This window comes from Anastrepha obliqua, chromosome 5 (genome assembly GCF_027943255.1).
Source record: "Anastrepha obliqua isolate idAnaObli1 chromosome 5, idAnaObli1_1.0, whole genome shotgun sequence".
Taxonomy (NCBI): Eukaryota; Metazoa; Arthropoda; class Insecta; order Diptera; family Tephritidae; genus Anastrepha; species Anastrepha obliqua.
Window position 1 is genome coordinate 17,013,710 of NC_072896.1, and position 13,024 is coordinate 17,026,733.

The 13,024-nt window shown below is 40.1% G+C and overlaps 1 protein-coding gene across 1 annotated transcript in view; it reads left to right on the top strand.

Moving 5' to 3' along the window:
• Positions 1-12,639, top strand: part of LOC129247498 (gamma-aminobutyric acid type B receptor subunit 1) — a 266,329-nt gene extending 253,690 nt beyond the window's left edge. Inside the window, exons 14-15 of the mRNA XM_054886646.1 lie at positions 3,759-4,047; positions 12,586-12,639. Coding sequence (XP_054742621.1) covers positions 3,759-4,047; positions 12,586-12,608 — 312 coding nt within the window. The 3' untranslated portion in view covers positions 12,609-12,639. The remainder of the gene's footprint in view (positions 1-3,758; positions 4,048-12,585) is intronic.
• The last annotated feature ends 385 nt before the right edge of the window (positions 12,640-13,024 follow it).

A 13,024-nucleotide genomic window follows, 5' to 3' on the forward strand; every position in this document is an offset into this window, starting at 1 on the left:
TTTTGGCATTTTTTCAATGTAAATATTTTATAAAATAAATAGAACAGAAAAGGCGACACGCATTACCGACTACGTACAAGTGCTACTCCTTTTTTGACCGCAAGTGTGCTTATGACCAGCAAGCAATGATTTATGTATCACAACAGCGCCAAGCAAGTATGTGTGTGTGTTCGTGTGCGAATGAGTCGCAAAATGTCACTCGCATGCAGATAATCCAAAATACGTATATACACACAGTAATGCCCATAAATATGTCACAAATCACTTCTTTCCCTCGAAGCTATCTGATTCGATTTATTTGTACTCTTTGGCGGATGACAATTTTTTACCATTTTTTTTTTTTTTTTCATTTCTTGATCTCGTCTCATGCTGTCACATGAGACCGTTAATGCCCCGATGTGTTGCTCAGCTGTGTGTATTAGCAATGAGTAGTAAATATTCCTCACTGTACCTGCAAAGGTGCCACATACCGAAGTATAGAAATTGTCAATAAAACTATCGAAAGTTGTATTTGAAAAGAAATGGAATAAGAGTTAAGCATGAAATGTGACAAACTTTATTAGATTATTGGTTGAAAATCTACGTAATGTGATTTCGCATTTAGAGCGCAAACACACTCAAAAGTATATCGATATTTATCTCATATTTTCGACATGCAGTAAATTATGTTGCACTTGTTGGGAAGTAGCTGCTGGCATTTATTGGTAAGAGTATTTTTCGTTTATGGGTCCGTTTGTTTGGGTTCATGGTGTCTTGTCATATTCGAGTATAGCAATTTTATTAATGCTTGAATAAATGCATAAATGAATGAAAATAGAAGTGAGTACTTCAACTTTAAACACAGACCCAGTTCTCTCAACAAACCTAAGATGGTAGTGAGCTGAACAGAGCTCTGAGTCTTTCTGCCGGCCGTACCAGGCCGAGTAAACATTCTGGACGATGCCTCCGCGTGTAAAAGTCCACGCAAGCTCACTATTCCTTTGGTAGTAGAATGTCAATAGAATAGATAATTGAGAAGGCATGGAACGGGGAATAGTGGCAGTTAGTATCAGTCAGGCTGCACTGAAGGCCCTAGAAAAGGCAAAGCAAACCTCAAAGATTGTTCAGGAATATAAGAAGAAGCTTAATTCCGTTGCAATACAGAATAAGCTTGTACTTATATGGGTTCCAGGATACCGCGCTGTTCAAGAAAATGAAATTTCCTGTGAATTTACCAACTACAGATCAGCGTCTACCCCACAGGAACCAGAGCCAATCATCAGTTCTACAGGAATTATTATGTGGATCAGCGACTGTGTTAGCAATTAACATAAAGAGCGATGTTCCGGTCTAAAACATTCCATAACTGACAAGTGTTTTGTGACAAGTCCGAACAGAAAACTGTTAAAGTTTCTACTAAAACTTGGTAGAAAAGACGTTCTGTTGATGGTTGGTATTAGTAAAGGACACAAAACATGGGGTCATTGAGGATTGAGGATTGATGACCATTGAAATCATTGAGGACCCCATTTGCCCGTCTTGCTTAGAGGAGCCGCATAGCACTGAGCGTTTTTTCTGTGAACGTTCTGCTTTTGCTAGAGCAAGATTACGAATTATGTGTTCCAATGTCACGAGAAATTCGTTCTCTCAGATATTATCAGACTTTCCAAGGACCGATCTCTGTCTCTGTCTCTATTCTATCCTATATCTTTCTTCCTGACACTTCTCTCCTTTCCTCTTTGAGTACCAGCCGTTTACATTCTAGAGCTTGAACACTATGGGCCTTTTAGCGTGAGTATTTTAGGAGTTACCATTCTCTCCGTGCTTCTTGGCTCGCCTTTTCCAAATTCCATTCGAGAGGCAGGTGAGATGATGTTTCTAAAAACAGATCGCAGAATCGGCAGGAGTCGTTAGTCCATATCTCGGGCTTGTGCAGATGACTTAGATGTCTGTTATAATCAAAAAGAGTACGTTCGAGCACTATAAATTTGCCCTTAAGGAGATTTATGAAATGTTAGTTAAGACTTACTTCTTTATGCTTTTTCAGCGCGCAAAACCATTTTAGTTGCCCCATCTGTGAAGTTGTTTGCTGTCCAGTCTGAGTGTTTGTTAATCTTATCTCGTTATTTTCGAAGTGATATTAGAATCTTGTAGCCATACAATCCTCAATCCAGGAGCTCGATCAATGCTCTCTGACAAGATGAAGCACTTCAGTCTGGCCCTGAATAGTGAGCTATCCTCCAGATTCCATTTTGCGGAAGGATTTAGAAGGCATCAGTTTCCATGTATTGCTAGTGGGATATACCTTATTGGCTTGATGAAACTATTGTAAAACCAAGATTCTTGTATGGAGTACTTGTCTATTGGAACTCGCTACGGAAAATAATTCATTACTTTAGTAGCAAGGAGCTGTGCTCATTAGAATAAGTGAGGCTCGCTAGACCACCTCGTGCCCTCAGATATTGTAGCTTTGTAGCTCATCAAGGTTTCCCCCCTACGGTTCCTTTTCCGTGAGATTCGCCGATGTACACCCAGCGTGTGTCCAATCCAATGTGAATCCCTCTCCATCCACATTGACTCTAGGGAAGAGTTGCCAGCAAAGCCCAGTTAACCTGTTCACATCTGGTTCAAAGTTGAATAAAAAGGTGTTAGCAGAACCTCTTCAGTCGCAGTCTCAAATAAATGAACGTCGTTACGGTCACCCAATCCCTATTAAAATATAAAACCCCTATACAGGGTTTGATTGAAAAGTAATGAGCCTTCCCGCGCGGAGCGTCTGCCAAGCGATCAACCGAATCGGCTGGTAGGGGAAAATGATCGTTTCACCTTCCCCTTCCACTAGAAACCGGTCCCAATTCGCTGGCAACAGCGGTGCAGTCAACATCGCTCCGCGCGTGAAAGCTATTTTAAAAGTGTGTTAGGATTTTGCAGTGGCGAAAATGCAGCGATCGTTGGAGCAACGTTACTCGATCAATTTTTGCGTAAAGCTAAAAAAAATGAGTACCGGAATCATTGGGCTACTCAAGGAGGCTTACGGTGCTTTGAGTACGATCCTGAGGGCAAGAGAGAGAGTGCGGAGTGGCACACGAGCCAGTCGCCACGACCCAAGAAGGCGCGCAGGTCGAAGTCCAAGGTCAAAACCATGCTGATCATCTTTTTCGACTCTCGGGGCATCGTCCACAAGGAGTTTGTACCTCCAGGAAGCACTGTAAATGCGGAATTTTCCTTTTTCTCCTTCGGCTGAAAAACCACAAAACAATTCGACCCTTCATCACGGCAATGCGCCGGCGCACACCGCCTTCCTCTGCACCTCTGCATTGGCCAAGATGGGGTTCCGGTGCTTCCCCACCCTGAACAGAATGCTGAAGGGGAGGCGTTTCGACTCCATCGAGGCGATCCAAAAAACTGTGACAGCCGAATTGAACGCGATTCCGGCGGATGAGTTTAAAAAATGTTTCCTGCAGTGGAAGGACCGCTACCAGCGGTGTATTGACGCTCAAGGGTGCTATTTTGAAGAATATTAGTTGTAAAAGCCAAAAGGTTTAATAAAACCGCTTAAAAAAATAAAGCTTTTCAATCAAACCCTGTATACTTATATGTTCTCCACTTTTTCTTCAGACTTCAGCTTCATTGAGCCATTTTCATACTCCTGAACTTTATTTAGTCTTATTAGAATATTTTATACTTAAAAGACCATGACTTATCTGCACTTTTCAAATTGTTTTATTGCATAACTAAATTTCTTTTCTTTCTCTCATTTTTCTCATCCACTCACGCAGAAAGAGGAGAAAATACGCATTCTAAAGCAACGTCTACTCGAATGGGAGGCCACGCACAAGGGCGGCGACATGAACGGCACCAACGGCACCAATGGCATATCCTTAGCGATGGGCGTACATCAGCCAGCAGCGAGCGTCAATTCCTTAACCGGCGGTATTGGTCCTGCGTTAATGGGTGGCGGCACGACAGGCTCCGGTTCGGGTTCCACAAACAATTCACTCAATCTACAAGCAACGACGTCCTCCTCACAGCATAACACACCTGCCGCCACATTAGCGATAACACAAGGTAATTGCCAAATAAAATCATTCGTATGTGGTAACTATCACTCTAGCGAAATTCCCAACAACAACAACAATAATACTACAAAGTATGGAAACAACAACACTAGCATTAGCAGCAATGCAAATAATAAAAAGCAACTCTTATTAAACTCATCAGCATCTGAACTGGCTTTATTTGCTTTCGATTGCAATGCCATTAAACGACGGGACTCACTGGTATTGCTGAAAGCCGCTGAACGCCGAAAAAACTCATCACCGTTGTCCGAATTCGATAGCGCCATTGGCATGTGCGGTGGCGGCGGTTACTCGCAGATGACGCGCTCATCACGAGCCAGTCAATCGTCAGCGTTGGAATTCTCAGATAATTACCTTTGAGTGTTGGCAGTGCTGCTGCTGAACAGGCACAAGTGGTGGGGATGGGGTCACATGCGCGGAGTCTGGGTACGAATACGTTTGGTAGTGTGTAGAGCACAAAGGCGTGTACATACAAACTTCACATGAAGCTTTCGTTGTTGTTGGATCAATGGCGCTTTTGGGTTTATTGAATGTTTATTTGGATGTGGGTTGAAGTCCACTTTTGAGAGCTAATGTAAAAAAGAAGGCTCGCTTTCAGATTTTTGCACTAGAGTGGAGCGTCAATGTGTGGAGCAGATAAAAGTTGTTGAGTTGCATTTAAATATGTACCTGTAAAAAGTTACATTTAAGTTAGGTATTTGTAAATATATATGAAAGCAAGAATTTATTAAGCGAAACTCCCAAGAATTTTTTGATCCGTTGGGACTAAAAAGTATTTTTCCGTGCCCATTAAGGTTTGGATTCACCGCATATTCTGAGCGATTGATGAGAAAGAAAAAAAACAGAAAAATGAGAAAGAAAAAAACAAAATTCACCACATTTTCTCTTCACCGAATAATTTTTCATAATTCCATGATTCATCCGAGGACTCAACCGAACTATTATCCCCTTTATTTTTTAACATTGTTTTTAGATCTCTAAGAGATAAGTTCATAACTTATATAAAATGTCGTAGAACAACTTACGGCATGAATGAACTGCTTCATAAGTTTACGTCGATGCTCATTTTTGCTTTGATAAAATAGATGTTGAATTAACCAGACACTATTTGAAAAGTTCATTTGTGAATATCTTAAATTAAATTTAAATTTTTATAATAAATAAATTTATCTTAATTTAAATTCTAATAGTCAGTCTGTTTAATGGAAGCGTGACCGCCATAATTTGGAGACTACTTTACCAATTCAAGTCAAATAAACTGCATTGTAGGGGCATATAATATTTATTATACGCAATATATTCAGGAAAAGGCATAGTCACTACCATTAGCTATAATGTCTGCACATCTTTGAGTAGTAGTTTGTGTCAACTTCTACGCAAGTTGTGGAAGTAATCGGCTCCAAGTCAGCCAAATTTTCCTTTCTAACAGTTTAAGCGTTCATATTTGTTTTTCTTTGAGTTTTTACTTACTCTTGTCCAAACATTTTCAATAGGGTTGACATCACGCGACTGTGAAAACCAATCCAAAAAGACGTTTCCCTGGTCTCCTACACGGAAGACTGCACGATAATGGCATTGTGAAATGATATAGCCTATGCGCCAAAGTAAACAACTACCTCATCTGCCTTTCTCGCTTTTCAATGCGAGGAATCTACAACTTTCCCCCACTAAGTCCGCGGCGACCCTCTTTGCCACATGAACAAAGGAGCTCAAACTGCAACTCAAGGTCAAAATCGACAACACACCAATACCGACTGTTAACAACCCCAAAATTTTGGGAGCTTCCTTTGACATTTTGCGCTCCTTCTCTGCGCACACAACTGGAATTGCTACTAAAGTTCAAAACCGCAACAAGAACCTCAAATTGCTAGCCGACAGTACTTGGAGCAAAAACAAAGAAATTTTGTTAGTGACATTTAAAGCAATTAACCGGCCGATTCTAAATTACGTTGCGCCTGTCTGGTCACCGGAAACTAGGGGCATGCAGTGGATAAAGCTCCAGACTTGCGAAAACACTGCTATTCGGACAGCGACGGGTTGCCTTCAGATGTCCTCACTAAGCACCCACATAATCAGGCACAGATGCTCCCTGCGAAGGAGCACAAGTAGTTTCTGTTAGAATGCTATCGCAGGTTTCACCCATGTGGACATCTGCTTGAGTAAGTGCCGCCTCCCAGGCACGTCAGGAGACAGCTCTTCAATGACGCCGACGAGATCAAGGATAAAAAAAGTAAACAACAAACTCCTCGGCAGTTTCTGCTAGAGTGCTATTGCAGGTTTCACCCTTGTAGACACCTGCTTGAATCAGGGCCGCCTCCCAACACGTCAGTAGACAACTCTTCAATCACGCCGACGAGGTGTAGAGCAAAACAAATCGACAACTACTGGACCGGGCAGTGTTTAGACAGACACTAAACGATATTCATCGGAAACCACCTTCCTAAGCTACCGACCGCCGAATGCCGTGATCGGAGTCGAACCACAACCCATAACAGCTTAAGAGCTCTAGCTACCCAAAGAGAACCGCATACCCTTAGCACAATTACGTTCTGACAACTGTAGCTGGTTAAACTCCTGCCTATCCAAAACCGACCCCGATATACTAAACATATGTCCAGCATGTGAAGGCACCCCGCACGACACTAACCACCTTTTCACACGCCCCATCAAACCCACTCATCTAACACCTCTCTTCCTCTGAACCCAACCTGTCGAAACAGCAAGTTTCCTGGGCCTACCATTAGATGAGCTAGACGAAGACGACCACTGATCTACATTGCACTGAAGGGTTAAGTATACTGCTACAACAATAACAACAACCAATCCAAAACTTCAGTCCTCATTTGCTGTTTCCACTCTACACAACTTCGGCTTCGATACTTGGGATAGTTGTCCTCTAGTAAAATCCAAGGTTAGCTAATCCTTCCAAATACCTTCGCAGCTGATGGCAAATACACTTTTTGATAAGTTTTATTCATCAAATCTGCATTCAAATTGGCAATAAACACAAATAAACGGTCGAATATTAATTCATAGAAGCAGCCCCAACCCTCAATCTTAACTGGATATTTAACAGTTCGTTGAAATTGTCGATTATCAGCAGAATACCAGGACCGACGTGTGCAACTATTTGCCCAAAAGAAAGATTCAACCGTAAATATAACATTTGCCCAATTCCGTTTTGAATCTGCCTTAGCCCATGCAAGTTCTTTTGCGATGTGTGATAATGAGGGCAGCAGTTTTTTTTTTCAATATGCTTCGGAATTCGAGGTCTTCTGTGCGTAAGCGTCCTCGAATCGTTTATTTGGATACAATATTACTACTTTTCCTAAAAACTGCTTCAGCTTCACGCAACGACAAATTCAGCGATGCCGCAAACAAATCAATGATCTGCTGATCTTGCTTTGGAGAGCTATTTAATTTTGAGCCTCGACTAGGGAAGTCGTCAACATATTTAACTTCAGTGTACCATTGCACCCATATATTTATGAATGTGTTCCACTACTTCAAATATTTCCCTGCAGACGCACGTGACATTTTTGGACCTGCAGGCTGTGTATATAGGAACACGGCCTCAAATCGTTTTTCATGCGGGAAGTCATTACCTAAAAACATCATACGCTTTCATAATTTCTCACTAACCTAACAAATTGCACAACGCGTATCGCGAAAACGAAAGTCGATTTAGCAGTATTTAAATTTTTTGCATAACGGGACTCTAAGTTTAAATTTTGTCGGTCACGCTTCCATTAGACAGACTGTAAGTAAGACTAAACATTAAGTTTCTATGCAATTTTTAACTTTAGTAATTTTTATTTGAATCTATGAGGGCCAAGTCTGGTAAATTAACTCATGTAAATAAATAAATAAAAACATTATACAATTTAAATGTTTAATATTACATACCTAATTCCATTACATAATTCTGCAAGATCTTTCAATGGCAGTTGAAGACTGAAAATGTATAAGAATTTTATTCATTTTACAATCAAATTTCATTTTTAATTTTTTCATATACTTAAAAGTCAAATACGCATGTTTAGCGCTCTTCAATTCCAGTATTGAAATCTAAAAAAATTCGCTCCACCCTAATGTATATATACAGTCATTCACAATATATTTATATTTACTAATTTTTTTTTAACTTGAAAGTATTTAAAATTTATTCATTTTTTTCTAGAAATACTCGCAATTTTCTGCGGAATTGGTAAAAATATATGAAAACTTTATTTATAGTACAATTCGTGAAAAGCACAAAGTTTTTGTCGAACCATTTCAAGTGTTGTCCGATAGTGAATATATGTAAAAATGCTAATTGTTTTTGTTTTTGTGTGCTTTTGGTACAACAGCAAGTGGAAAAATACATACTTTTTTACTATTTTTAATTATAAATAAAATCAGAGAAAAAATTCGTCAAACCAAATCAATGCACTTTTATTACTGTTGCACTGTATCACAAGATCCACGCTTATATCGGGTGTTTTTAAGAGCTTGAGAACTGAAAATCGTAGTACAAAACAGAAATATTGTTGGAATGACTTTTTGTATTATAATCTGATAAAAGATTTCATTTAGCGGCAGGCTAATCACCTATCGGTCAGAAATCAAATAGATTAACAAAATCAACGCAAGACAAGTCTTGTCGGGGCCTTATGCTCCCAAGAGGAGTGAACATGAAAAAAAAGATGATTTCATGGCATTAAATTTTTGAATAGGATGTCCGCCGTGGCTACTACTTTTTCGAATAAATCTGGCCGTATGGCGTCCATGGTTGCTTGAATATTGCAATAAATCGATTGTTAAGCGCGTCTCCTTAGAACCAAATGACGTGGATATTTAGTTGATTAATGTTGGGAAACAAACATTCAGTCAGCATGGCTCAATAGCGCTCGCCATTCACCGCAACGGGAGCTCCTTCCTGATTTCGAAAGCAACAAGGACCGGTGATACCGCCAGTGCTCTATGAACTTCGCGAACAGATTTAAGTTTTTCAAAGTGAATTTCCACAATTTGGAAGCATTTTTCTGGCGTTTAACGATGCTGACTTTCCAAACTTTACTAAACCGAAGCAACAACACAGTTTGCCATTCTCAGCTATCGAATCATAGTTTTCGATACCGATAGCTCTCTTGCAGCTAAAAAAAACACCCGATATAATAGTTTTAATTTAAAACAGTAACACTTACAACTCTCACAGCACCTAATATGTTTCCCGCCACATACCGCCGATGTGATTTATGTCGAATGATAGAGACAGGCTCTTCAGATTTACACGATATACTAAAAAATATTCTTTACAGAATTTATAAAATTATTACTCAAAGAGTATTCCTTCCAATTGAATTTGCAGTGCCAAGTTAATGTTACAAATATAAATTCAAAAAGTATGCGAAATAATTAAATTCAGAGAGAATTCTATTTTAATGCGTTAGACTTTCTTTTTTTGTCGGCACAGACTAGCAAGTACAGCACTCAAACAACCTCCAGAAGTCCATAGTACTGCACTTGGATTCCCTCTTAATTTTTTTTAAATTTACTTGACCTCCAAAGAAATCTGAGTAGATCTTGTGGTGCAAAGGAGCCAAGGTGGTATCTTCTTAATCCTTCAGTGCCAAAGACCTCAAGCCTGATTCGCGCGAAGGCCGGGCAGTCGCACAGAAAATGGTGCGCCGTCTCATCCTCCTCTCCACAAGCTGGGCAAAGTGCACTGTCTGAGATGTCTACCTTTTTCATGTGCTTCACTCATAGAAAGTGTCCCGTCATCAGTTCAACTAGCTGCCAACTAGTCTCCTCCGCTTAATGACAGGAGTATTTGCGACAGTCGGTCGGACGTGACAGATAATATCAGTTTAGTCCACCTGCAGCCTCTCTTAGCCTGCCAAGCTCGCTTGTGGGTTGTAGTAACCCATTTGCTTTGATGGCCGCAGAAGGCGGTGGCAAAACGGGCTCTGGGCCAAAAAAGTTGTCCTCAGAGCTCATCCTAGCTAAAGACTCAGAGATCCCGCTACCTGCGATACACTTGTGTCCCGAGACCCATGTTAGCATCAGGCTATTATGTCTACCGACACAGTTCAGCCTGGATTTACAGGACTAGACTTCCACAACAAAGTTCATCGCTTATTGAACAGCATACACCTTCCAAAAGCAATTTTGCAGTTTTGTCCCGCTGGATTCCATATAGACCCCAGAGCAGGAGCCGTGCTCGGTCCTGGAGCCATCCGTGAAAATGTAAAAACAGGGTATGCCGGGCTCATTTTCAGAGTTTGACCATAATTGATCCTCAGGCAGCTCCACACTGTATCTATTTTCAAGTACGACTCTTGATGGCATGGAGAGAATCGTTGGATCGCAGTCCATGCCTTCTCTGCTTTCCAATGCCAGACAGGGACCGTACCAGTTCCCATTGAAAGCATCAAGTGGTGGTAGACTAACCAGAGCACCTAATGCCGGGCCTGAAATAGTCGGAAAAGCTCCGACGCAACAGTGCGTTGTAGTCTCGATAAGGTCCTTCTGACTCCCACGAGAGAGAGTCTACTTATCCAGACCACTGATGCATAGGTGATAATAGGTCTTGTGATAGCCGTATAGATCCATAGGGCCTTGCTAGGAGAAAGACCTCACGTTTTCCCGAAAACTGCACTGCCAGAAGGCTGTCAGTGCTTTGGATGTCTTTATTTCAACGTTTTGGCAGCATTGAAATTAATAAGTTATACCCAAGGATGTGTCGCTGTGTCGTAAGAGCCTATGAATAAATTATCAAAAGGGAAGGGAAATCACTTGTTTGTGAAGAGCAAAAGTAGGCGAAAGCAATGATAAGAATCAAACACAATAAAACATAACGCACACACACACTTTCTTTCATGGCGCAAAAAAAGTGCATTCGGTTTCCTTATATTTATTAATAATTTCGCAATTCCTTTTCATTGGTTAAAATGTCACAAATATTGGAATTTTTGAAGTCATTCACTGAATTTTCACAAACATGCAAATAAATTTCTCCTCCTTTTTTTTGTTTTGTCAGACTTGTCAAAATCGCGAAAAATAAAGTAACTGTTTTGTTAAGGCGGCACCTATTGTATGCAATTCGCCTGAGTTATGCCTGTTCGCTAGCGACGAATCTTTAGCACAAATTCGCTAGCAAATTTTTCGTTATGCGAGCAAAGAAGTGGAGAATTGAAGATTAGACACTCATACATTGGCACTTGACAAATAAAATAATGTATTAGGTTCTCAAGTAAGTCAATAGATGCCGCCAGCAGTGTGTGCTACTCGATTCTAACATAACCTCAGCGTCATAAACCAAGCTTAGACATATGGTAAACAAACTGCTTCGGCACATTAGTGATTTTGTTTTGGTGTCATATACTTTTGGTTTTGTGAAAATGTCTGATTTTGTGCCGAATAGTCCTCATTTGCGGGAAGTGTTGATTTGCCTCTTTCATTCGAAAAAAAACGGCGGCTGTAGGGCATCGAGTGTATGGAGATGCTGCTTTAAGTGAAACAACGTGCCGCGATTAGTTCCGCCGCTTCGAAGATGGCGACCGTCCGCGTGAAGGAAGGCCAACTGCTCCAGCGGCAAAAAAAGGATCGTGACGGGTGATGACAAATGGATTCATTACAGTAATCCAAAGAAAAGAAAGTCATGGGGACTGCATGGTCATGCTTCTCGTCGTCGCCTCGGTCGAATATTCACGCCGCGAAAGTTATGCTATGTATTTGTCCAAGTTCGTGTTATTTATTACGAACTGTTAAAACCAAGCTAAACCATCACTGGGGATCGGTATCGACTTCAATTGATACGATTGAGCCGAGCACTGTGCGAGAAGCGGCCGCAATGCGCGGAGTGGCATGAAAAAGTGATTCTACAGCATGACAACGCTCGTCCCCACGTTGCCAAATCCGTTAAAACCTACCTGAAAACACTGAAATGAGAAATCCTACCACCATATTCTCTAGATATTGCGCCGTCCGATTATCACCTGTTCCGATCGATGGCACATGGCCTAGCTGACCAGCAGTTCCATTTATATGAAGACATCAAAAAATGGTTTGATCCGCGGATAGCCTCAAAAGGTGAACAGTTTTACCGCGACGGTAATCGAGATCTACCAGATAGATGGGAAAAAGTAGTAGCCAGCGATGGGCTATACTTTAAATGACTCACTTGTAACCATTTTTTCAGAAAAAAGTTGTTATTTCATAAAAAAAACAGCGAGAACGTAGTTGCGCACGTAATAGTTTATGGTAAAAATAAGATTTGTGTGTTATTTGCACACTCATAGCGTCCAGCTGAAACACTTAACCACTCATCGTCCTATCTGTGTGTTTATCTGTGGTGATCACCTTAAAAGCAAAGTGTCTCAATTGCGAAATCACACTTTTTGTTACTGCTTTGTGGCTGTCCGCTGTATTAAATTTTTATATGTTAGTGTAAGTGATATTTGTATGTCCTTCGTAATAGTATTTTATAAAAAAATGTATATATATATTAAAATTTTTTTTCTCTCTTTCTTTCCACTCTTTGCAGATACCCATGATCATCATACATGAAAAAACGTGTCAATTTCCTTTTCGTGATAGATAAAATATATGTAAATTAGTTAAATGTGAGTTAGAAACGAAAAAAAAAGAAAAGAAAAAAAAAAACAAAAACAAAACCAAAATCATATAACTACGTTATTGTACAAATTCTACTTGCAATTAGTAAACTGTAAATGTAAATGTATTAGTAAGTATGAGAGTAGTCATAGCAGTTGTATGTAATAATTATTGGTGTATGTATGTATGTATGTAATTTTAAGTATTTGCCTACATAAACACGAAACTTATCCTACTAAATGAACGAGTATAGGCCAATGAAAGAAGATAAACAAAAATGTAAAACTACTCAAATTAGTTAAATAAATTAATATTAAATGTTTGTATTGTAAATGCATAAAAGTGCGAGAGTAAATCTGTAGCTAAGC